Source organism: Macaca mulatta, chromosome 18 (genome assembly GCF_049350105.2).
Source record: "Macaca mulatta isolate MMU2019108-1 chromosome 18, T2T-MMU8v2.0, whole genome shotgun sequence".
NCBI lineage: Eukaryota > Metazoa > Chordata > Mammalia > Primates > Cercopithecidae > Macaca > Macaca mulatta.
The window spans coordinates 6293124-6316954 of NC_133423.1; the positions used below are offsets into that span (position 1 = coordinate 6293124).

Sequence of the window (23831 nt, forward strand, 5' to 3'; positions counted from 1 at the left end):
TGCAGCCCCCCGGGGCGAGGGTGTGCTGTGAAAAGCGCGGGGGTCAGGGGAACCTGGCAGTCGGTCAGAGAAGAAGGGGGTGGGCGGGCAATGTGACAATTGAAGATATGTAGTCGGAGGAATCAGCACCCAAAGAGAGAGGGGATTTAATCTACCCGGATTTTGTTTAAGTGGGGAGCTGGTCTTCTCGGGGGAAAAAAGTGCAAAAAAAAAAAAAGAAAAAGAAAAAAGGGGAGGGTGGAGCAGGGGATGCGGCGAGTGGACCCCCCAGCCCGTGCTCGGGCTCGCGGGGTGTTGCTGCTGGACGCCCTCCCCGCACCTCCGCCCCAGGCGCGGGGCCTGCCCCAACCCTCACTCGGCCCCTCCCCTGTGCCCCCTCCCCGACGCGCGGGCCTGAGCCGCGGAGCCGCGACGCGAGTGCAGAACTAGGGGCGCGGGTGGCCGCGGGGCCGGGGCGCGGGCCGGGCTGGCCATGGCGCGGGCGGCGGGCGCGCGGGGACGGGCTGGTTGGTGCGGGCGGCGCGGGCGCTGCGGGCGCTGCGGGCGGGGCGCGCTCCTCGCCTTCGCCGCGTGGACCGCGGGCTGGGTGCTGGCGGCCGCACTGCTGCTCCGCGCGCACCCGGGTGTCCTCTCCGAGCGCTGCACCAACGAGAAGAGCCGGCGCATCCTGGCCGCGCTGGTAAGTCCCGCCGCCGCTCTGCCCCGCGCCGCGCGTCCCGGGAGGGGGGATAGCACCCGTCCCCGACCCCCAGCCTTCCCCGGGGACTTGGGTGGCACCCGCCGGGGGCGTGGGGTCCCGACACCCGCGTGGAATGCCAGAGGCGCACGCCCTGGTCCCCCGAATGGGGAAGCAGCCGGGAATGCTCTGTGGGCTAGCTGGGGTGTCTCTCCCCTTTTCGCCAGCATTTGCCCTTTGTCCCCAGACAGCCTTTCCGTCCTACTCTCGCCACCCCTGAGCCCGAGCTCCGGAAGAAAGTTTGCGGGTCTCATACGAGTGTCTAGGTCTGGTCGAGCCTCCGGACAGCCCCTCGGTGCCGGCGTCCGGTGTCAGGCCGCCGGGCTCTGGGCACGAGCCAGTGCGGGGTTCGGGATCCGGGGTGCCACGCCTCTGTCTCTCGGGTCCGCAGCGCTCCAGCCCAGCCCGCGTTCTGTGATTCCGCCCTGAGCTGCCAGGTCTCCCCCTACCTCGCCAAGCCCATGCGGAGGGCTGGTCGGACCCCGGCCCTCCTGCGCTCCAGAGCCCGGGCTCTCCACGATCGCGGTCTGTGGGAACCGATGCAGCGTGCGCTCTGGCGAGCAGAGCGCGCTGCGAAGGCGGCTCGGACCGGGCGGATCCCGGATCCTGGGTCCTCGACAGGAGCCTCCTAACCCGGGAGGGCCCGAAAGCTCGCACCCAGCAGCTCCTCAACTGAACCGGAAAATTAGGGTGAGGAAGAAACATTTGGCATTTTGCAGACTGCTGCGTGCGCTGGGCTCACATCACGTGAATGAAATACCCACCTTTAGTTGACTGGAAACGTGGCTAGCCGTTCTTTCAGGCGCAAAGGAGACTTGAATAAACGTGGGAGTCCCCTAAATCCCAGAAAGGGGAAGATAGTAGCAACAACTCTTACATGACTTCTCAAGCGATTATTCACTTCCTAAAATAGTGACCGTCTAAGCATTTGGTTTGAAAAGTGATCTATTTTCTAAAAACTCTTCAAGAAACACATGGGAAGTTTTCAGTCCAGTTGCTTACATATGGGTGGGCCTTTTGAGATTGTAGATTTTCAAAATGTGGGACCACAAAGGTTTTTAAAGTAAATGATTTTTTAAGTGAGATTGAAATTGTTTTTTTAAAAAGTGAGCCAGGTATACCAGCTAAAACAAGTTATGCTCCCTAATTAACTCTGACGCGGGTCATAGTGTCATCGTGAATTGAACGTATGTAGGTGAGACACCCATAGATTCTATTGACCCCTTCTAGTGTTACACTTAAGTTTCATCAAGTTTCTTTTTTTCTTCTTTTTTTTTTTTTAATGGAGTTTTGCTCTTGTTGCCCAGGCTAAAGTGTAATGGCCTGATCTCGGCTCACCGCAACCTCTGCCACCACGCCCGGCTAATTTTGTATTATTAGTAGAGACAGTGGTTTCTCCATGTTGGTCAGGCTGGTCTCGAACTCCCGACCTCAGGCGATCTTCCCACCTCGGTCTTCCAAAGTGCTAGGATTACAGGCGTGAACCACCACACTGGGCCAGTTTTATCAAGTGTTAAGTTGTAAGAGCTCATTGATTTTTCTTAGGAACCCATAAAAATCCTTTTCATTTATAAATTTCCCCCCCCCCCCGGTTTTCTTGTGAAGGGAGTGCTGATAGACTAATTATAATAAACAAACATTGATGGTTTGGCTAGAGTGGAACACCTATTTACAAATTTAATATAGTAATCCTTTAGATTAAGATAAAAAAGGAATGCCATTTTTCATTTCTTTACCTTTGGTTAAGTGAGGAAAGGCTTAATAATGGAAATTAAATCGTCCAGCATAATTTAAGTAATTGCTAATCATAACTTTCCCAGCATTCCAGGTCGTAAATTAAAACCAATTCTGTTTAGAGGCTTTACCAATATATCTTCAATGGCAGCCATATGGAATCATTTCTGGTCAGACATAAAGCTGGAGAAATTGGTTCTGCCCCTGAAGGCCCTCAATCTTTCCTACTGCCAAAAGAACGATGGCGGAGGCCACATCCATCTCCCTAGGTGTTGATGTGACGCTGTCTCCGTGAACTGGTTTGTTGGGGAGCAGCCTTTGCCGCAGGCCCTGTTTGAGTTCCTTACTCCTTACACATTCTCAGAACCCTTTCTCCCCCTGTCTGCCTGCCACTTCCTTTTCTACTGTTTTCATCCTGCATATGTTGATGTGAGACCCACACAGTTCCCTGGCTCAAGTTTTACCCAGGACACTCTCAGTTAGGACAGGGTTTAAATATGACCCCAGTCTTCACAATCCCAACTCTGCCGGGCTGAGTTGCCAAGTGGAGGTTGTCATTGTGTCTTCTGAGGACTTGAACTGAATTGAGCCTCTGTCTCCACTCCCCTGGCACTTTCCGATTCATTCTGCCTGGCTTTTATCTGTAATAATAAAACTGGTTGTTATTTTCCTGATGGGCCTCCAGACTCTCATTAGCTTTCACTCTGAATACCAAAGCACAGAAGAAATCACTTTGCCAGCTGAGCCAAAGGGAGACTTTCTGGCAGAGCCCAGGGAGTTGTGGTGGATTTCCCACCCCCGGTAGCAGGGGCTGCCAGTGTTCCCAGGCTCCTGCCTGGCAGGGGGCATTGCTGGCCTGCCAGGGGTGAACCCACCTGTAGGATAAAGGAATCAGAGGAAGAAGCTTAGGGGTGAGTCAGGGGATAGGGGTCAGAGGTCTCCATGTTCTCCCCAAGCCCACACTCCACCTCCCCAGGCAGGTTCCACTCTAGCCAACCACATCCCACTGACAAGTTTCTAGAAGAGCCAACCTGAATTGTTCCAAGGGAATTGAGCCCCGGGTCTTCCAGCTCAGATTTTCCTGGTCAGACTCTAGGGCTCTTCTTACCGGCGGCTTGAAGAGGAACAACACACTGTAATCAAGAAATAGGTGCACTCAGGTCTCTGGAGCCCCGCTTTTCCAGTGGGCTGTGTCAGCAGGCCTCGCCAGCTGGGGGTCTAGCTTGGTGCTGGATCATTGATACGCCTGGCTTCTCATTCATTCTGCAGGCTGAGCCCTTCACACAGAGGCAGAAGATGTGGGCTGCTGTCTGTTGACTCTTCCTCTGGGAAGGCACTGTGTGAATCATTTCATGGGGCTTATTTCACTGAATTCCCTCAACAACATCTATGAAGTATTTGCTTTTAGTATCCCCATTTCACAGATGGCAAAACTGAGCCCCTGGGAGGTGAAGTGACTTGCCCTGCTTCACACAGTTAACATGGTGAGGAACCAGGACATGACTCTGTGTAGTCTGATGGTAGCAATGACGTGACGGTAAGCGGCTTCTCTAACAATGGAAACCCTACGTAACACCTCGTATACTTAACCCTTCCATAGCAAATCATTTTCAAAGCATGTCAAAGATATTCCCACAGACTGTTATCCTGAAGGCTTAACTGCCTTTTGGCTAGTTAGGTCTTGATGGAATTTCATGTAGTTGTCTACATTAGAGCTTCGTTTTTAATAGGGCAGGCTTATCTTTCTTTGCCTCTGTGATAGAAACTGTTGAGGTCCCAACGGGACTACAGCATCCAGGGCACATACCCAGAGAGATTTCTCAGCAGTGAATGACTCTGCCTGAATGCTCGGCCACATTCCTAAAGTAGAGAGGGGTTACACAGTGGACGAGCTAACCGCGCTGAGATTCCGCAAAGCACAGCATCGCTGCTTCGGAAAGAATACCACTGTCAAGTATGAGTGTTGCTAAACTGCATAGGAGCTTAATGCTCCTTAAAAACAAACACACAAAAGAAAACCCAGCCCTCAGACATGACCTCTGGGACCTTATCAACAGTTTTTCTACACTAGAGTGGACCGGTTTTGTTTTTGCCTGAGAACCATGACATAGAAAGATACTAAGCAATGATTGCAAAGAGTGCTTCTTACAAAAGCTAGGACTGATTTGATGGGAATGTGCATCTGTGTGGATATTTTCACATCCATGAGAAGCACAAATCCACTGCAAATGTAATTAATTTTAACAGCATGCCAGAGTTAGCTGCAATGAGACTAACTTGTTTTTTCAGTTTATTTCCAACTCCAATACCTGTGGATTATATATACACACACATTTGGGTACAAAAAATGTACCTGTCTTTAAGCTGGCCTTAGGAACTCCTCCTACGCAAAGAGGAGTCTGAGAAAGACTACCTTTTAAAATAGACCTGTATAAACTACTTCTATTGAGTTTAAAAACCAAAAAACCCAGCTACTTCAATAGGACATGCTGCTAATAAAATAATTCTACTATTATCTTTAAGATGATGAAAGTTTTTGGGGTTTTCCTTTGTTTTCTTGAGACAGGGTGGCTCACTGCAGCCTCTACCTTCCAGGCTCAAGTAATCCTCCTGTCTCAGTCTCCCAAGTCGCTGGGACTATAAGTGTGGCCCAGCTAATTTTTTTTTTTTTTTTTTTTTTGCAGAGACAGGGCTCTTGCCATATTGCCCACCCAGGCTGGTCTTGAATTCCAGGGTCAAGTGATCCTTCTGCCTCAGCTTCCCAAACTGCTGGGATTACAGGCATGATCCACTGTGCCTGGCCTGATAAAAATTTTAAATTCAAACTCGCAATTTGTACATTAAGTTGACTGTTTTTTTTAAAAGGCTGGATGAAATCTTTTTCTGTGCTTAGCAGGCCCAGACATGCAGACCAATGCTGCAGACTTAGACGTTAACACTGGTAAGCCATGGGAGACGAATTTTGCATTCTACATAAGAAGAGTAGGAACTGAAACGCCGAAAATACTTCATTGTAAAGGATATCAAGGAACATCTGTGCCATAACCACACTTGTATACAGACGGTCCCTGACTTATGATGATTTCACTTACGATTTTTCAACTTTATGATGTGGTGAAAGTGAGATGCATTCAGTAGGAACTCACTTTGAGGATCCATACAACCATTCAGTTTTTCACTTTCAGGGCAGTATTCAATACATTACATGAGAAAGTCAACACTGTATTTTACATTGGCTTTGTTTGAGATGATTTTGACCTGCCATCGGCTGCTGTAAGCGTTCTGAGCATGTTGAAGGTAGGCTGGGCTAAGCGGTGATGCTCAGTGGGTTAGGGGTATGAAACCCATTTTCAACTTACTCTGGGGTTGTTGGGACATTACCCGTTGTAAGTTGAGGAAGAGCTGTGTGTGTTTTTGGGCATGCGTCGCTGTAATGTAAATGCTTTCTTAGGACAAGCGCGGTGACCGGGATACTGAAAAGTTAGGTTATAAACCCAAGACCTTACCTGTAGAAGCTGGCAGGTCTGGTTAAGGCTTTCGTCACCTCCTGCACTTTCTGCCCTTTCTGATACCCAGTGTCGCAGCAAGAAGCAGGCGTCAGGGAGGCAGGCTTGGAAGTCAATGTTCTGATCTTCAGAAAAACAGCCAAAATGAATGTTTCCTTCCAAAACCCATAGGCTGGATGCCAAATTCAACAGTTACACCATTGTTCTAAATGTCTCACAACTCCTGTTTGGAATTGCCCTCCAAATTCACAGGGGCAAATCTCGTATAGATTTGTATTTCATTGATGAGGCACAGTTTGTATTAAACACGGTGCTGTGGGGACCTGACCCAGTGACCTCTCACATGGCCATGATTTACTGAGCGCTGGGGTAGGGGAGGAAGACAAGAATTCCACTTAGGGGTGGGGCTGGCTTCTGGGCAAATTTTGATTTGGCCAGGCTGGGTAGGAAGCATGTGAGTCCGATGGAGACACCCGAACGGTGTTTCACATACAGCAGCCCAGCCTGTCAGTAGGCGCTTGCTTCAACTGTGCCCTCTCCTCCCAGGGGCCGTTTCTGGGTCTCTGAACACACAGGGTTACTTTGAAACTTGGGGCCTTTGCACAAGTTCTTCTCCGTGACTCAGCTGGCCTCTCCCTTGCCTGCTAAGGCAGATTTCTAACTCCTCTTTCAAAATTGAGCTCAGAGGCATCTCCCCTAGGAAGAAGACGCCCTGACCCCCCACCCTTTCCTAACCAGGGCTGGAGAGGGGACTAGCCTTGAGCGAGCCACCTTAGGCCAGGCACTGTGGTAGGACTGTCTCCCTGTGACCTTGTTTGACTCCATGACACGGCACCATTGTCCTCATTTTCCAGACTCGGAAGCGAGTCACACAGCAAGCCAGGGGCAGAACCCAGAGGCAGACCCAATCTGTGCCAAGCTTAGCCTCACTGTGGCCCTGCCCTGTCACTCTAATGTTATTTAGGAATTTCAAAGGCTGTCCCCTCTGCTCCACGAACTCCGGAGTCTGGTGGCTGTGGCCAGATGGTGGCCCGTCCAGGCTCAGGCGCAGCTGGGAAAGCTGGCGCTGGTGATCTGGGGGTGGCCCAGTCCCAATCCCAGTGGAGCCAAGAGGAGGTGGCTTCTTGGCTGGCAGGTGTCTCTCAGGCCCTGGCAGTCACAGTGGGCACCCTCCTCACTCTGCTTATCACAGGCTAATAGAAAACAGGGCCCTGTGTCTCTCTGACACTTTTCTCCTGAGCCTCCTCTCTCAGTTGCAACCAGGACCACGTCTCCCCGCCCTCCCCTCCTCAGCACTGCAGGACTCTGAAGCTCCCAGCTCAGGGTCACACCTCTGGCTACACTGGAGTCCTATTCTGTGCTTTTCTTTCTTTTTCAATGGTTCTCTACTTTATGGAAAAGTACTTTTCATTAAATATGTGAGAACATTGTAAAATTTTATGGGAGTGAACCAAACTATTTTGGGTATCATACTTACAGAAGCTTTTTTTTTTTTTTTTAATTTAAAAGGAGAACAGGAAACAATGTTTTGTTTGTTTGTTTGTTTGTTTGTTTTTTGTTTTTGCTTTGCACTTTCTTATCAGATTTATAGAGACGTGAAACTCTGTAAATACCAGATCTAGTAGGGGACAAACCCCAACAAGTAAAATGAACAGCCCTTGCTGCTTATGCCATCTATATCTTCCTGCTCATGGTGGCCTCAGTTCCTTATCATTCATCCTCACCTCACCTCTCAGGGCTCTCCTGAAAGGTCTCAGAGGAGCTTGACCAGCTGCCGCGTTCTTCCGAAGGGCGATGTGGAGGCGATGGCAAGCAAAGCATGCTGGGCACGAAGGGTCTGGATCCTCCCATGTGCCTTTCATGATCCGGTGCCTGGGAAAGAGTGACCAGGGTTAAAGCCAAAGAATGACATTTAACCAAGATTCTGTTCAGTTCAGTTCCAAGATGAACACAGGAGGCGCACAACTCCAAAGGTGTTTAAAGCAGCTGGTGAGTGTATGTTCATACAACTTCCTTACGGATGTGGGTTTCCAAAGACACAAAGTCAGCCCCAGGCAAATAGGGTGGTGTCCCTAGCTCCAGGGCCAGGTTCATGAGTTTCTGTCTATAGGTCTCTCTCGCTTGCATCATTGTGTTAGCCAAGCAAGACCCCCGTCGCCCCCACCCAATGCATTTTACAGAGATCTAAATTGCAGTGGCTGGCAGGATCCCCCCCATCTCAGCAGGAAGCCAGGGGGGCAGTCAGACAGCTTGGCTTTGGCCTTTCAGGCTGTTGTACTACCTGAAATAGTCCTGAAAAATATCTAGATACTTCTTTTAAGCACTGGGAGTCTGGGAGTGTTTCTTTTCAATAAGCACTTTGAACGATTAGCCTGCAGTGTTTATAAAGCCCCCAGTCCCTCTCTTATCTAATGGTTTGGGGCCAGGTGTGTCTCAAAATTCAAATCTTGTTGAATGTTAGAAAGATCATATACTACCTTATATTTTGCATGTGGGGCAGTGCCAGTAATGAAGTTAATAATTCTGCGGCAAAATGGATGTGAATTCACACCAAGTCAAACACATATAGATACAAATAGGCTCGTAACTTTTCAGCCGGGTTTTGATACCACATAAGGTCAAATGAGTCATGAAAAACTTGTAAGTTTTCAGAGGTTTTTTGATTTTGGATTTCTTTTTTTTTGAGACAGAGTCTTGCTCTGTTGCCCAGGCTGGAGTGCAGTGGCATAATTTCAGCTCACTCCAACCTGTGCCTCATGGGTTCAAGTGATTCTCCTGCCTCAGCCTCCCTAGTAGCTGGGACTACAGGCATGTACCACCACGCCTGGCTAATTTTTGTATTTTTAGTAGAGAAGGGGTTTCGCCATGTTGGCCAGGCTGGTCTCGAACTCCTGGCCTCAAGTGATCTGCCTGCCTTGGCTTCCCAAAGTGCGGGGGTTACAGGGGTAAGCCACCATGCTCCTGATTTTGGAATTATTTATACGTCTAGACACTAGAGGTCCAGCTTTTGACCTCAAGGAGCTGCTTGTAACCTGCTTGGGATGGGTCAAGTTGATCTACCTGGCCACCTGCAAGGCTGGGCAGTATCCAATTATGAACCCAAGGCTGTTCTCAGGCCTCTCCTGATGCCTGGTGCTCGTGCATATGCTGTGGCATGCACGCACACTTCCCTCTTGGCCGGTACAGTCACCATGCAGGGAGGCAGGGGGTGCGACGCAGGAAAGGAGTTTGAGGCCCAGAGCAGGTGAGGATGTGGCAGCAAGGTTGGGCCATGGAATCCAAGCTCAGTGGCCCTTGGCCCCATCCTTTGTCCTGGCACCAAAGCTGCCCTTCCACCGCTGAGACTTCAAGGTCCTTTCTCATACATGAAATGGGGTGAGAACAACAGCTTTGGGATTTGGCATTTCTCATGGCCTTAGAGGAACGAGGTGACTCTGTTGTTTCATGTGCTGTAGAAGTTTCCGGAAGGAAGACAGGCCTTCATTTGCTGACATGGAGGAAGACTCATTTGTTGGGGAAATGGGTGGGATTAGGAAATATACTCAACCCCTAATTAAAGTGGTCCCGTGGTTTAGATTTTCTGAAAAAGAAAAGAGAGAAGAGGATGACAGTCCTCTCCTTCCTTCAATACTTCACTTCTTCCTTCCCTGCCTCTGGCAGGATTATCAGGCTGGACGGGCTTCTCAGGGAATTTGTGGTGTGGTGGGGAAGGTCGCCAGGTCCGCTAGTGGCTCCATCCTAAGGTCTCCTGAAGTTTAGGAGAAACACCCCATCCGGGGACTCGTGGACAGTCTCCGCCCAGATGAAAACACGCCCTACTCTTCCAGAATGTATCCTGCATGGGTCCTCCTTGGTCCCCCTTCTTCTCCAGGTCACCAGCCATGAGCCCTGTGCTCACTCATGTATCCTCCAGAGGCTTCTCCTGTAAACATCTGCAAACCTCCAGCCTGAAAGCTTTACAGGCCACTCCATTTCATGTGGAAAACAGCAAGCCCAAGGAATGTACCGCAGGAAGGGTCATTACTGTGGACCAGCCTGTGGGCAGATAGGGCTCCTGGGTCCCCTCTGCTGAGACCTGACCTAGCTGCTTAGATGTGAGACTTAGAAGCTCCCCCAGTGACCCTGCAGTGTAGCCAGAGTCGAGAGCTACTGGCCTGGTCCAGCCCTTCACCTGTTGGTTTCCTGGCCTCTGGCTTCCCAGAGCCACCCAGCTGAATGATAGGAAGTCGCGCTTCCCGGTCGCAGGTGTCCTGATTCTGCAGACCTGTGCTAGGCCTAACTGAGTCGTGTAATGACTGTGAGCAGCTCCTTTAACCTTCCCCTGAATTACTGACTGAGTGGCCTCTGTGATCCACAGGACTGAGGTTTCTCTGCACAGTTGGCTTATCAGCATCCTGAGGGCAGAGGCCAGGCTGTCCCTTTCCCTAACCCCAGCCGAGAGACGGACGGCACCTGGCCCTCCCCATGGTGACTGACTGTTCCCTTCCTTGCAGTGCCAGGACTACCGGGGCGGCGCGCTGGCTGGGGACCTCTGCGAGGACCTGTGTGTGGCGGGAAAGCTGCTGTTCCAAGGCTGCCTGCACTACGACAGGGGCAAGAAGGTGCTACAGGCCGACTGGCGCGGCCGGCCCGTGGTCCTCAAGTCCAAGGAGGAGGCCTTCTCCAGCTTCCCGCCCCTCAGCCTGTTGGAAGAGGAGGCAGGGGAGGGTGGCCAGGACATCCCCGAGGCAGAACTCCTCCTGATGGTGGCTGGGGAGGTCAAGAGCGCTCTGGGCCTGGAGTTGTCCAACAGCAGCCTGGGGCCATGGTGGCCGGGCAGGCGGGGCCCGCGCTGGCGGGGACAGCTGGCCAGCTTGTGGGCCCTGCTGCAGCAGGAGGAGTACGTGTACTTCAGCCTGTTGCAGGACCTGAGCCCACACGTGCTGCCTGTGCTGGGCTCCTGTGGCCACTTCTACGCGGTGGAGTTCCTCGCCGCGGGCAGCCCCCACCACAGGGCACTCTTCCCCCTGGACCGGGTCCCAGGTGCCCCTGGGGGTGGCCAGGCCAGGGCCATCAGTGACATCGCGCTCAGCTTCTTGGACATGGTGAACCATTTTGACAGTGATTTTTCCCACCGCCTCCATCTCTGCGACATCAAGCCGGAAAACTTTGCCATCCGGAGCGACTTCACAGTAAGTGGCGCAGGGCGGTGTGTTTCTGTGCAGAGAATGGAGCTCTCGGGTCTGGTGGCAAGGAAATGAGAAGGTTTCTGAGCTTGTGTCCTGAGTTAGCAAACTACTATCGCTTCTGTAGCCTCAGAGAACTCCCACCTACCAGAACACGTCCTTTCGGGTGTCAGCAAGGAACAGATGCATCTCGAGTGAGAATCTGAATGAACGGAGCCTCCAGTGGGAGGCAGAGGGCTGGGCCAGCTTTGTCCTTCCAGAAGGCTGTTCTGCTTCCTTCACCTGAGCTCTGTGGCTGCTTCGAGCTCACGTAACAGCAACCTCTCTTGCGGGTCTGTTTAACTTGTGCAGAAAACAGTCCACAGGAGGCGAGGAGCTGCCGAGGACGATGCGGGAGGATGGCCTCCAGTGTGGGGACGCTGTTCTCAAGCTGCCCATGCTCTGTGACATCTAGTAACTTTCCCCAGTGCTTTTTGTCTGGAGAGGTTCCAGTCAGTTTCTATTCCATATGTAAGACTTCTAGAGGAACAAATGGGGTTTTAGTGCCTTCCACAAGGGAAAGCCCTGCCCAGGTAGAAATACTTGCCACTGCACCACAGGGGACATGCATGCTCATCTCCACTCTGGGGCCAGGCGGCTGTGTGAGAACAGTGAGGTGTGGAAGAACAGCAGCAGGAGCCTCAGTGTCTCCGTGTAACACAAACCCCTCTCCCTTCACCCAGCTAGGCAAACACTGATGTGTCAGATTAATGCAGCTGCGATCATCCCGGTGCCCTCATGCTGTGCCAGGCACTGGGACCATCCAACAGGAAGTAGTAATAAGACTGGCAGGGATGTCGTGGCTGCAGGATGGGTTTGGGGAAGGTGGCATGCTCTGCTCCCCCGCCTGCTGTAACAAGTTCATTCTTACGCGGCCAGTGCCGGCAGCAGAACGGCCAGACCAGCTTAGCTCCAGTCACCTGGGCGTGCTGGTCACTGTGGGGCCTGGTTCATGGTGGGACCACGCTCTTCAGCATGGTTGCAACATAAAGGGACAAAAAGCAGGCACTGTGACTGCCAGTCATGGCCTCCAAGTCAGGTAGCCTAGGAGTGGCATTGTCTTCTGAAGGCAGCTGGAAAACTAAATTTGCTGCCAGTGTAATGCCCTCATTCCTGTGAAGGGCATCACATATCTTGCCCTGAGTGCTTTGTCCTAATGCCTCACCTCCTGCTGCCCTGGAGGGGCTGACCAGTCAGCGATGTCAGGGAAATAGCTAGGAGGTTCTGGGAGGTTCCAGGAGGTCTGTGTGCTGGGCTGGGAGCTCGGGGGGAACTCAGCCCCGCCTACAATACCCTGAGCATCTCCCAGACACTGTCCCGATATGTGTGTCAGGGGGAATGACCCACAGCCACACCGAGGCCTTGAGGAGGAAGTCAGGGAGTATCCACGCACAACCCACCTCCCCCAGTTCCGGGCAGCTGCGGGCCAGTTCTCGCCACTCAGTCACTCCCTTATTCCTCCAGCAGGTATCAGTGGGCATCAATGAGTGGGACCCAGCAGGTGCTGTAATTGTTGCGGGAACTTCAAGGATATCCGCTTCTTGAAGGAGCAGAGGCTGATGGGGTCTGTGATGCCGAGTGGGCGACATCAGATGCTTTTACACACTTGTTGATTATCCAGTTACTGGTTTGTGGGAACCACCTAAGTTGTGCCTCCAGTATCTTGCACACCATCAGCAGAAAATATTTGTTCAAAGAAATCGTGACTGTGCATCCTCAACCTAGCACCAGACTGTATTTTGTCGGCTGGTGCTGCACCGCTCAGGGCTCTTACCTCCACTGCAGCCTTGGCCTGGGCAAGAATAGGGAGGGGAGGGCAGGAGGAGACCCCTTCACCAGTCCTGTTCTCCACCCTTCTTGCAGACCCTGAAGTTCAAGGAATTATTTTACCCAAGATTTTGCAACTTTTAAGTGAAAACCAGCAGTATCTGCATGACCAGAGAGCTCATTTAGAAATGCAAATTCTCAGACACCACGTCAGACCTATTGAATCTGAAATGGTGGGGGTGGGAGCCAGCAATCCCGGTCTTCAAAACAAGGCTCCTAGTTGATTCTCATGTGTGCTCAAGTTTGAGAACTAGTGATCTCAGAGTCCCGGCAGGTGGGCCCTGCCTTTGAGCCCAGGTTGCTGGGCTGCCCTGGCAGAAGGAAGGGGCGCCTCCCAGTGGAGGTGTAAGAATTGGTCATTCACAGTCGTTCTCTCGTCTGCACACTTGCAGATCTTGAGAATGTGTCCAGTGGCTGTAAATGAATAACTAGGAACCTTCATGATCCGAAACTATTGCCAGTCAGTGATCTTTTCCAACAGATGGTATGGCTTCCTACTCCAGGGCCACAGTTTTTGGTGAAGAATGAAATAATTCTCATTCATCTTCCTGTTCTGATGCCAGGAGGAAGTTTGAAGAAGAAGAGGCAAGTTAGGTAATTTTATGCAGGAAGGACTTTATGATTCTCTTGATATTAAGAAACATGATGTAGGTTTTTTTTTTTTTTTTTTTTTTAAATACTGTTCTTATTTTAGGTGCATAGGGTTATGTTTATAAGAGTTGTAATCCATTCTAGACCCCATACACTAAAAATTAAAAAAATAAATCTGGCTCTCCCTGGGAGATGAGAAGGAAACTATCAGAAATGGGAAGGAGAAGTTGCAAGAAGCTAAAATTCTAAGTAGGGGCCCGGGGGAGGCTGGGGAGATCGCGAGAAACCATAGAAAGAATAGAAAAGTCGTGTAGCCCCAATAATGAATTATAAAGATGAGAGATTCATTAACATAGTCCTTATTCACTTTTAGTGTATTAACCGGGGTAAATAATGAAATCGGCTATTTGTTTTGGCTAAATAATGGGATAGGAAAGATTAAAATGAGAAGTTGCTTACAGCGCCTGAATTAGTAATTAGGCAAAACCCCTGAAATAGAGAAAAGGTCTGTCTGTATTGTTTATCTTCATTATTCTCCACATATTTTGAACTAAATTATTCTCCCCTGCTCTGTTTTACTAAATAATCCCCAAGAAACTTCATTGCCTTCTAGCATCAATCCTGAATGAAAAACTAAAACCAAAACCAAAAGGTGCCTCCCAAACTGCGTAGGATTGAAGAGGCAATGACCAGCAAATGAAACCCTTTTCGAAACTCCCAGAGGGAAAAAGAAAGGCTGATATTTCAATGCTGACCTGTGAAGGCTTGTGAAATGCCACTGACTCCATCAAGTTCATCAACTTTCCTAGTGGCTGTTTAATACCTCGAAGCTATAAACGGCTTGATTTGGGCAGATTCCAGGTTTTCTCAGGTTTGAGCTCATCTGTTTTTGTTGTTGGATCCAGGTGGCGGTGGAAGAGCTACATAATTTAGAAGTTATTCTCTCTCTGTTTTTGAAGTCTGTTTGGTTCGATGCCAGGAAGATAAATCTGAAGTTCCAGTGGTCATCAGGTTCTCACGATGACAGTGGAACTCAGGCGTCGCTCCTGTTCAGGGCCTCTGTGTATCAGTCCTAATTCGAGAACTTTGATATTTCCCCCACTTTGTCGTCTGACTGGTCAGTCTGAAACCAGCTGACTCAGGTAACAGACATGCCATGAAGAGAATGTAGGCACTGCCCACCTCAGTTTCTCCATCACACCTGGAGACCCGCCACTCAAACGAGGATTCCCTGGATTGCCTGTATTTACGGGAATAGATTCGCTGTATCTTACAGCTTTTAGAATCCTGACCCTTGAAGGTCAGAGACCCACGTGGTAAGGCAGCGGAGGGGAAATTCATGTATAAGGCCTCTCAGAGTTGCTACTTGCAAAGCTGAGAAAATGACTAAAGACGAGAAGTGATACTTGTGGTGATAGTTCCAAATCCTGGGCTTTCACTGGTGGCTGCAGAGGTCCTTTTTGCAGTTAAAGCCTTCCACTGTAACTATGACAGTCGCCTGTATAAAAGAAAATGCATGCAGACACTTTAGGGGATCAATCCACTCCCCAGGGCATGGCCGGGGCTTTCCTCTTGGCTCATGGGAGTTGTGGGATCACCTGTGACCTGGACAGTGGCACGCGCACGAGGTGAACCGAAGTTGTGAACAGGCTCTCTCTCCGTGGAGCCCACCAGTAGTCCTTTGATAGCCCCATGCTGTTTTGATTACAGGTGGTGGCTATTGATGTGGACATGGCCTTTTTTGAACCTAAAATGAGGGAAATCCTCGAGCAAAATTGCACAGACGATGAAGACTGCAATTTCTTTGACTGTTTTTCAAGATGTGATTTACGAGTCAACAAGTGCGGAGCGCAGCGCGTCAACAACAACCTGCAGGTAAGCAGAGGCTGCCGGAGCTGCGGGGAGAGAGGGCGCTGTCTGGCTGTTTCTGCCTGCTGGCACTTCAGATACCCTCAGTGGAGCTCAAGGTCAACCTTTTCAGGCCATCCATCCGGCTCGATGTGGTCAATAAAGGCAGGAGGGTGGGGATGGGACAATCATGTGCTCTTGGTTGCCTACCCCCAGGGTTGTTGGCCAGGCGACCAGGGGCATCTGATGAGGGAGCTCCTGCAGAGCTGGCTGCTGGGCTTCCTCTTGCCCAGGCTCCACCCCACGTATCTACCACCTCTCATAAGCATGGGCACATACACGATGAGAACCCTGAGACTAATCCATCAAAGATAATACTGAGAAGGGTGCGAAGCAGTCCCGAGACACTGGCCTAACTAGAGGTTGAACAGAAACTACCATCCAGACAGGCCAGAGGTCAGTACCAGGAGGTGGTTTAGAGAGGAAGAAAGGAGCCGAGTCCAGGAGATCAGCCACAAATGGAATACATACAGGGTTCAGGCAGTCAGAGCTGGCGGGTCTCAGGTCCCCCATCTGGGGTTGGAGCATCTCCCCTCTTTTGGCAGAAGCTGTCTCTTTCTGCCCTCACTTGAGGCTTTCAGGTGACGGCGGCGACATCTGGGCCCACAGGTGCTGATCATACCCGGAGGAGGCTCCCGCAGTGTCTAGGCAGACCTCCCCTATGGCCTGGTTGCATGCAATGGCCTGCGGAGGCTCTGGACCCACACTATCCAACCCACTCTCCTAGAGGGCCCTCCACTGTAGCTTGTCCTCCTCATTCCTTAAACCTGAAAGGCCAATGTGAGCCCACTGCAGACCCAAAATGCAGTTGAGGTGGGAGCAGGAGAGAGAGGAGAGAGGAGCCCCATGTGGTGCTGCATCAGCCGTGATGGGGGATGATTTGGGAAGGTGGGGACAGGTCTGCTGTTAACCTAGTGGTCCCAACCAAGCCAAACGAACACCCCGACTCCACCACCCCAGAGTCTACACAGACCTTTTAGGCCAAAGAATCACTGAGCATTTCCCTTTCAGGAAGCCTAGGAATGTAGCGGCCTGCAGAGGCGTCTCCATCCCAGCCTCTTTAATGTGGACTCACACCCTTGGTGAGTCCGTCATGAAATCATTCTTCTTGAGCTGTGGGAAGAAGATAATTTTCACCTGAGCGTCCACCGCCTCATGATCCCAACCCACAAAATAGGAACACAAATGCCTGCTCTTTGCGATGTAATGAGAGGCTGAGTTTACACCCTTTCTATAGAAAGGGCTCTTACCAATTCATCAAGGGGCAAGATGAACACAAAGAAAATTGGCAGAACAGGCACCAAACACACAAACGATGAAATCCAAATGGCCAAACAACTTGGACAAACTTTTTTTTTTTTTAAAAGACAAAGTTTTGCTCTCGTTGCCCAGGCTAGAGTGCAGTGGTGCAATCTTGGCTCACTGCAACCTCTGCTTTCTGGTTTCAAGAGATTCTCCTGCCTCAGCCTCCCGAGTAGCTGGGATTACAGGCACCCACCACCACACCCAGCTAATTTTTTTGTATTTTTAGTAGAGACGGGGTTTCACCATGTTGGTCAGGCTGGTCTTGAACTGCTGACCTCGTGATCTGCCCGCCTCGGCCTCCCAAAAGTGCTGGGATTCCAGGCGTGAGCCACCGCGCCCGACGGAAGAACATTTTATCTTACCATTCAAAGACATTCAGATTAAAATCCAATGATTGTAAATTTCACTTACCAGTTGGGAGTAGTTATTTAAATGCTATTAATTAACAGTTGAGGCTTCAGGGAAATAGAAAAGTGTCTATATTGTTAACGTGATTGTGAATTACTTCTCTCTTGAGGGGTCGTGGCTGTTAGACATAGCCATGCTCTTTAGCTGAGCAATTTTATTTGTGCACATATCTGATTATTGACTTTGAATAAAGTCCTGAAAATGAAATTACATTTTCTTTAAGGATATGAGAAAATATGAAGCATTATTAGGTGAAAAAAATGCAGGTTACAAATTAATATTTACAATACCATTCCATTTCTGTTAAATAGTATATAATCCCTTATATACCAAAATGTCAAAAGCAAGTATTTCTGGAAGGTAGGATTACAATTTTCTTTATTTTATATTTTCTTGGTTTTTTACTTTTTATTTCTATTTTATTTTATTTTAGAGACAGGGTCTCGCTTCATCACCCAGGCTAGAGTGCAGTGGCGCAACCATAGCTCACTGCAGCCTCGAACTCCTGGGCTCAAGGGATCCTCTCACCTCAGCCTCCCAAATAAACAGGACTACAGGTGCATGCCACCACACCTAGCTAATTTTTTAATTTACTTTTTGCAGAGACATGGTTTCACTATGTTGCCCAGGCTGGTCTCAAACTTTTGGCCTCAAGTGATCCTCCCATCTTGGCCTCCCAAAATTCTAATTCCCAAAATTACAGGTTTGAGCTACCAAAATTCTGGGATTACAGGCTTGAGCTACCACACCCAGCCTTAATATTCTGCATTTTCAACCCAAATTACCCCCAAAATTCTTGCTCTATATAAATTTACAAATCAATGAAATGGAATAAAAACTATCTCAGAAATAGACTAATGAAATACAAATATTTAGCCTCTGATAAAGGGGGCCTTGTAGACCAGGGCAGGGTCAGCTGGGTCGCACAGTGAACGGTGCTGGTGAACTGGCTGCCGGGCACGACAAACACCAAGGTAGCTCCCTCCTCCTGACCTCAGACTAGATTCCAGATGGCTCAGATACTTACACATAAAAAGAAGAAATCCTTAAGGTACCAGAAAAAGCTGGGAGAGTTTCAAATACTAGTATAGAGAAGGCCTTTGTAAGTATGAAACAAAGCCAAAGAGGAACAGTTCACAAATTTAATTATCTTTCAGGAAAAAAAAAAAAAAAACACACAACAAACAAACCCATGTTGGCATAAACAAAATTACAAAAAAAAAAAAAAAAAAGAGCAAATTTAAAAGTTAAATGAGAATATTTGTAAAACATTTGGAGTTCTTCTTATAGACCAGGAATGTAGAGGGTGGAAGGGGGCTTAGCCCCGGCTGCTGGAGCTCATTCCCCCCAGGACTAGCTTTGCCAAGGGGAGACCCACTTTCCAGGGGCAGCATCTAGTGATTGGTTAAAGAGGGTGGGCCTGACACCAAGGCCCCTGTGCCTCACTAAGGGACAACTCCACAGGGACCCCCCCAGCCCCACACATTTACTTCTTCCTCAGTTTCATGGAGTGTGCTTCCCAAGGACAGACCTCAAAGAATCCCTGTGTGCAAACCTCTGTCTTAGAGTCTACTTTCTGGGGAACCAACCTAAAGCAAGGGCGATGTCCTTAAGATATAAAGAGCATCTACAAATGAACACAACAAAGGTCAAAAATATAAACTTGACCATTCATTGAAAAGGAAGCACAAATAACGCTCAAACTAAGAAAGATGCAAATTGAACCGTTTTCACCCATCTGTTGGCAAAATGAATCTGTGACATTTGTGTTGGAGTGGCTAAGGGAGGATGAGCAGTCTTGGATACATTGCTGGGGAGTGTAAATGAGAAGAAATCTTACGGAGTCAATTTAATGTGTCTATCAAAACAAAAAATGCACATGCCCTTTGACCCAGAAATCCTATTTCTAGAAACATAGTCACATGCACAAAATGCAATAGCATATATCTGCAAGACATTTATTGCAGCATTGTTCATAATAGCAAAAGTTATTATGCAACCTTAATTCCATCTATAGGGAACTGGTCAAATAACTTATGACACATGCACACATTTCAGAAGTAGCCATTAAATCACATGGAATATCCTCATAAGAACTGATTTGGAGGGAATGGCTGGGCGTTGTGGCTCACGCCTGCAGTCCCAGCACTTTGGGAAGCCAGGGTGGGTGAATCGCTTGAGCCCTGGAGTTCAAGAACAGCCTGGGCAACATGGCAAAACCCTGTCTCTACAAAAAATACGAAAACTAGCCAGGCATGGGGGTATGCCCTTGTAGTCCCAGCTACTCAGGAGGCTGAGGTAGGAGGATCGCTTGAACAACGGAGGTCAAAGTTGTAGTGAGCCAAGATGGCGCCACTGCACTCCAGCCTGGGTGACAGAGTGAGAGCCTGTCTCAAAAAGAAAAATCAATTTGGAGGGATCTCCCTCATATAAACGGGGGTGGAAGATTGAGAACAGTGTGTATAATATATTACCTATGTGTGAAATAAAAGAAAAAGGAAATGTGTATGTCAAAGAATGTCTCATTCTCTGAGTGGGAGCTGAGCGTCGGGGTGAGGTGGAGCCTGAGATCGTAGTCTAGCCTTAAGAACATTTTAAATTTTGCACATGAAAATGTATTCTCTATTAAAAAAAAAAAAAAGCCATAATTAGGTTTTGAAAGGAATCCTTGCCTTTGCAGGGATTGTGAAATAGAAGTTGAAGGTTTTTGTCCTCTGTGAAGCAGCAGCTCTTTACAATGGAGGCATTTGTTAATTGAGTCTGATATAAAGTGTGATATAGAGTAATAAAGCATGATGCACCATGCAGGGGCAGGTCATTTCTCCCAACGTGGGGGAAGCTGTCAGAGCTACAAAACAAACAAGATGTTTACAGGGAGAAATTTCCAGGATCCTCAGCGTCACTGAATTTCATACCTGATAAGAATTAAAGAGAGTGTCTAATTTTTACCTCTGCTCCTAGAATAACACATTTCACAGAGCCTTCAAAGATCCTTATGCCTGCAGCCTTTTCTGTCAAATACACCTTTGTTTCATGAGCCTTAAAGTGCTACACAGGCAGTCACTCAAGTTCACACACTTCTCCCTCATGCACTGTTTGGCCCCCTGGACGACCCGGTCAGATGGTCAATGTGGTCACTAGGACTGGCTTGTGGATAAGAAATCTCGTCTCCAGGTGGTGACAGCAAAGCTGACCTCCCTCAGGCCTGCAAAGGACCAACTCCTTCTGCGGCAGTGACTGTGACTTTTGCTTCCCTTCCTCCCTAGAAATGTGTCCAGTCCTTTTACAGTGTCACCCAGAGCTTCGTCCATCTGCTAGGGGGCTGGAAAGGGACGTTTCTGCCTCACACAGACGTTGGCTTCTCTCGGAGGCATCGCTTGCTCATGGTGCTGAAGGGTTTAAGGGGCAGAAGTGAATGCATGTTTCCAAATCGGATGGTCTCTGGAGTGTGCTCCCTGAAGGACGGGGGTGGGGGTGGGGGTGGGGGTGGGAGAGAAGCCGAGATCTGTTTCAGAACCAATCCTGGGCTTGGGAAGCTTTCAGGAGGATTTGCTGCCCTAAATTAACTGCCCACCTTCTTTCCCTCAGGTCATCTGTGACAAAATATTTCGCCATTGGTTTTCCGCACCTCTCAAGAGTTCTGCGGTCTCTTTCCAGCTTCAGCTGCAGTTACAGGAGGCGGTGCAGGAATGTGCAGACCCTGGGGTCCCCAGCGGGAACACCCGGAGAGACGCCCCCAGCGTGTTCTGGAAGCTTCGCCGACTCCTCCGAGCCACACTGAGGGAGTTGCAGGAGGCAGAGAAGTAGCCACTCTCTGGCCTTCAACATGCTCACACAGGAAAAGTGACCTTTGCTGGATTTCTTCTGCCATTGTTTGAAAGATGAGCCATTTCCCCTGTGCAAATGAGTGTTCTCTGGGGTGCTGTTCTGGCCTCCACAGTGTGGAGTGGTAAGTGCTGCTGCCAGAGACGATGCCTCCCTCGCTCTGGTCCCACCCTGGCCTCTGACCTGTCGCCTTGTGTAAAAGGAGGGAGGAGGTACAGACCTCCCTTCAGGAGGGCCCTCAGTCAGAAGACACAAACCTGTGTGCCATTATTCTCTGCAGAGAGCACTCGTACCTGGTTATCCCAGCGAGTTCCAGCTGTTCTTTCCTGTAAATCGTTACATTAAAAAGTGTGTGCGTGCATGCAAATGAATGTGTATGCCTGTGTCTGGGTGCAAATGAGCATGTGAGCATGTATGAGTGTGCCCGTGTCTGCATGTGTATGAGTGTGCACAGGTAAGTGTGCTCATGAGGCGTATGAGTATGCCTGAGTGTGAATGTGTAGAAGAGTGTGAATGAGTGTGTGCACATGAGTGCACAGGTGTCAGCATGTGTATGTAAGTGTGGGTGTGTGTATGTGATTGTGTGAGTGTGGACAGGTGAGTGTGTTGGGAATGTGGTTTGGGGTGGGGAGTGGTGCTTTCTCTAGTGTGTCCTTTGGAACAGCTTGCCTACCTAGCAAAGAAGTGTGACCTTTCTTTTGGAATTAAATACAATGAAAAGAAAATAAATTGCATCCTTAGGGAATGTAATTTGCATTGGAGAGCGTGTGTAATGGCAGCTTATAGTATTTTTCATTTTGTGGAATCCACCAAGGTTATGGATGGGGTTTTAGGGAGCCTCGTATTGCAATACACCTTCCCCTGGACAGCGACTTGTAGGTTGGCTTGATGCAGCATTGTCTTCACCTCCCTCGAAAATTTACAGTAGAGCAAATGCTGAGGTCAGCATTGACTCCAGGCAGGACCAGAGACCAGCACCTTTCTTTTGATGGACTGAAGACCAAGTGATAGGCATCAAGTCATACTGTGGCATGATATGCTCATCAGTGGTGATCCCAAGGAGGCTTTTCCGGCAAAAGACAGACAGGGGGATGGACCACGTGGAGCCAGTGAGCTTTCACTTAAAGGGACCTGCCTTCTACCCATACCTGTGACCCATGAGTGCTCAACAAACCAACGGGTCACCCCTTTACAGAAATCCCATGAAAAGGGAAATCGAGAAAGATGAGAGAATCAGGAAGTCATGTTGGCAGTTTACACATTAAAGAAGACAAATTAATCTGACATTGTGAAAGTCACAAATGGACACATTCCAAATGATCTCTTATCCTGGCCTGCAGCCCCTTTCTAAACCAGAGAAATGGGAGTGCCTGCTTCCAGACTTTGGGGTCACATTTACTGACTCTGCCCCTCAGGGCACGCTGAGAAATGTTGTGTGAAGGACTAGGATGATCAGAGGCCCCCAGCTCTAAATTCTGTCTTCCCCAAAGACCTGTGGGAAGGCCCACTGTCAGCTGCCATCCTTACCCATCACCACTGGGGATCTTCCAAATGACACTGAGTTCCACAGAGGGCCTCCGCATCATGGACATGAAGACTCACTTTGCAGTTGTATTCTAGCAAGAAGAAAAAAACCCATGTCAGTCACCCTGCGGCACAAGTAAATTAAAACCAAAGTTCGATGGCCAGGCCTAGGACTAGTGGATTCCAAAGGAGAGGGCAGGGTTTGGGCTATTGGGTGGAGGCTTCTATTTTCCCCAGAGCTGCGCTGGGTACGATGCCTTTCTGTGGTGGTCAGGGGCATATTTGGGCCATGCTCACCTTCTAGGCAGGTTCTCTACAAGCAAAAAGGTTTACAGGAAGATGGGTGTGAGACAGAGGGAGGGAGGGAGGGAGGGAAGGAGGGAAGCCACCAGGGCTTTGCCCTCTGTGCCCTTTAAACAGTGGGGTTTTGCTCTGGGAGGTCAGAATGGGTCTTTCGTGGGTAGACCCTGGGATGCCACCCATTCATTAGTGGCCTGAGCTCACTGACCAGGCAGCAAAGCCAGCCTGGAAAAGAGAAATAGTTAGCTTTCATTTCAACCAAAATGGAAACAAATGTTTTTGTTTACGATGGGGACTATGCAATATATAATTATCCAAGACGATTGTGGTTTTATTGATGAAAGGGAGCTGTTTTATCTCTTCCCTTTATGTCTGGCTACCCAGTTACACACATACACACACACACACTCACACACTCACACCCTTTTCCATCCCTGCCTGGGAATTCCCATTAGGGCAGTGGCTCTTAAACTGTGGTGAAGCTCAGTTTTGTTTTCAATTTTGAAACCTTGCAAAATAATGCTTTTATATAATGTAATAAATTAACAGTATGTATATCAATATTTAGTATTTTGAATATGACCAATGACTTTTTTTCTGGCTGATCTAACTGAGCAACAACCCCACTCATAGAGGAAAATGTCTCCCTAAATGATTTCTATGTTTTGTTGTAATAACACATGATAGACAGAACACTCTCAGAGACACGTTGATGGGAGCTGAAAAAGAGTATGAAGTAAACTCATCAAGCTCAGGCTATTCCTCTTTAAGTTTTATCCAAATTAAAGCAAATGGTGCTTTATTCATCTCCAGTCCTTCATCCTTCCATTGCCACAGTTTACCTTGACAAATTGTAGTTAAAACTTCATTTGATGAAAAGAAAGAATTCCATAATTGCATACTCTATTGGCTTACAGCTGACAAAACCATGACACATTGTGGGTTGTGTAGAAATCGTAGGTG

General features: G+C 49.1%; 1 protein-coding gene across 2 annotated transcripts; it reads left to right on the forward strand.

The window, feature by feature from the left end:
- The first annotated feature begins 421 nt into the window (after positions 1-421).
- On the forward strand, positions 422-21794 carry DIPK1C (divergent protein kinase domain 1C). 2 transcript variants are annotated; one of them, XM_015122201.3, is made up of 4 exons: positions 422-679; positions 10470-11147; positions 15309-15473; positions 20808-21794. In XM_015122201.3, the coding sequence occupies exons 1-4, from the start codon at positions 473-475 to the stop codon at positions 21024-21026; spliced, it is 1269 nt and encodes a 422-aa protein (XP_014977687.3). In that variant the 5' UTR covers positions 422-472; the 3' UTR covers positions 21027-21794. The 2 variants fall into 2 exon arrangements, with proteins under 2 accessions (XP_014977687.3, XP_014977688.3); XM_015122202.3 differs by having other exon boundaries at positions 20877-21794.
- The last annotated feature ends 2037 nt before the right edge of the window (positions 21795-23831 follow it).

Coding starts and splice junctions, on each gene's coding strand:
- DIPK1C (XM_015122201.3), top strand. CDS start 473: ATGGCGCGGGCGGCGGGCGCGCGGGGACGGGCTGGTTGGTGCGGGCGG. Junction 680..10,469: donor GGCGCATCCTGGCCGCGCTG/GTAAGTCCCGCC, acceptor CCTTCCTTGCAG/TGCCAGGACTACCGGGGCGG. Junction 11,148..15,308: donor CCATCCGGAGCGACTTCACA/GTAAGTGGCGCA, acceptor TTTTGATTACAG/GTGGTGGCTATTGATGTGGA.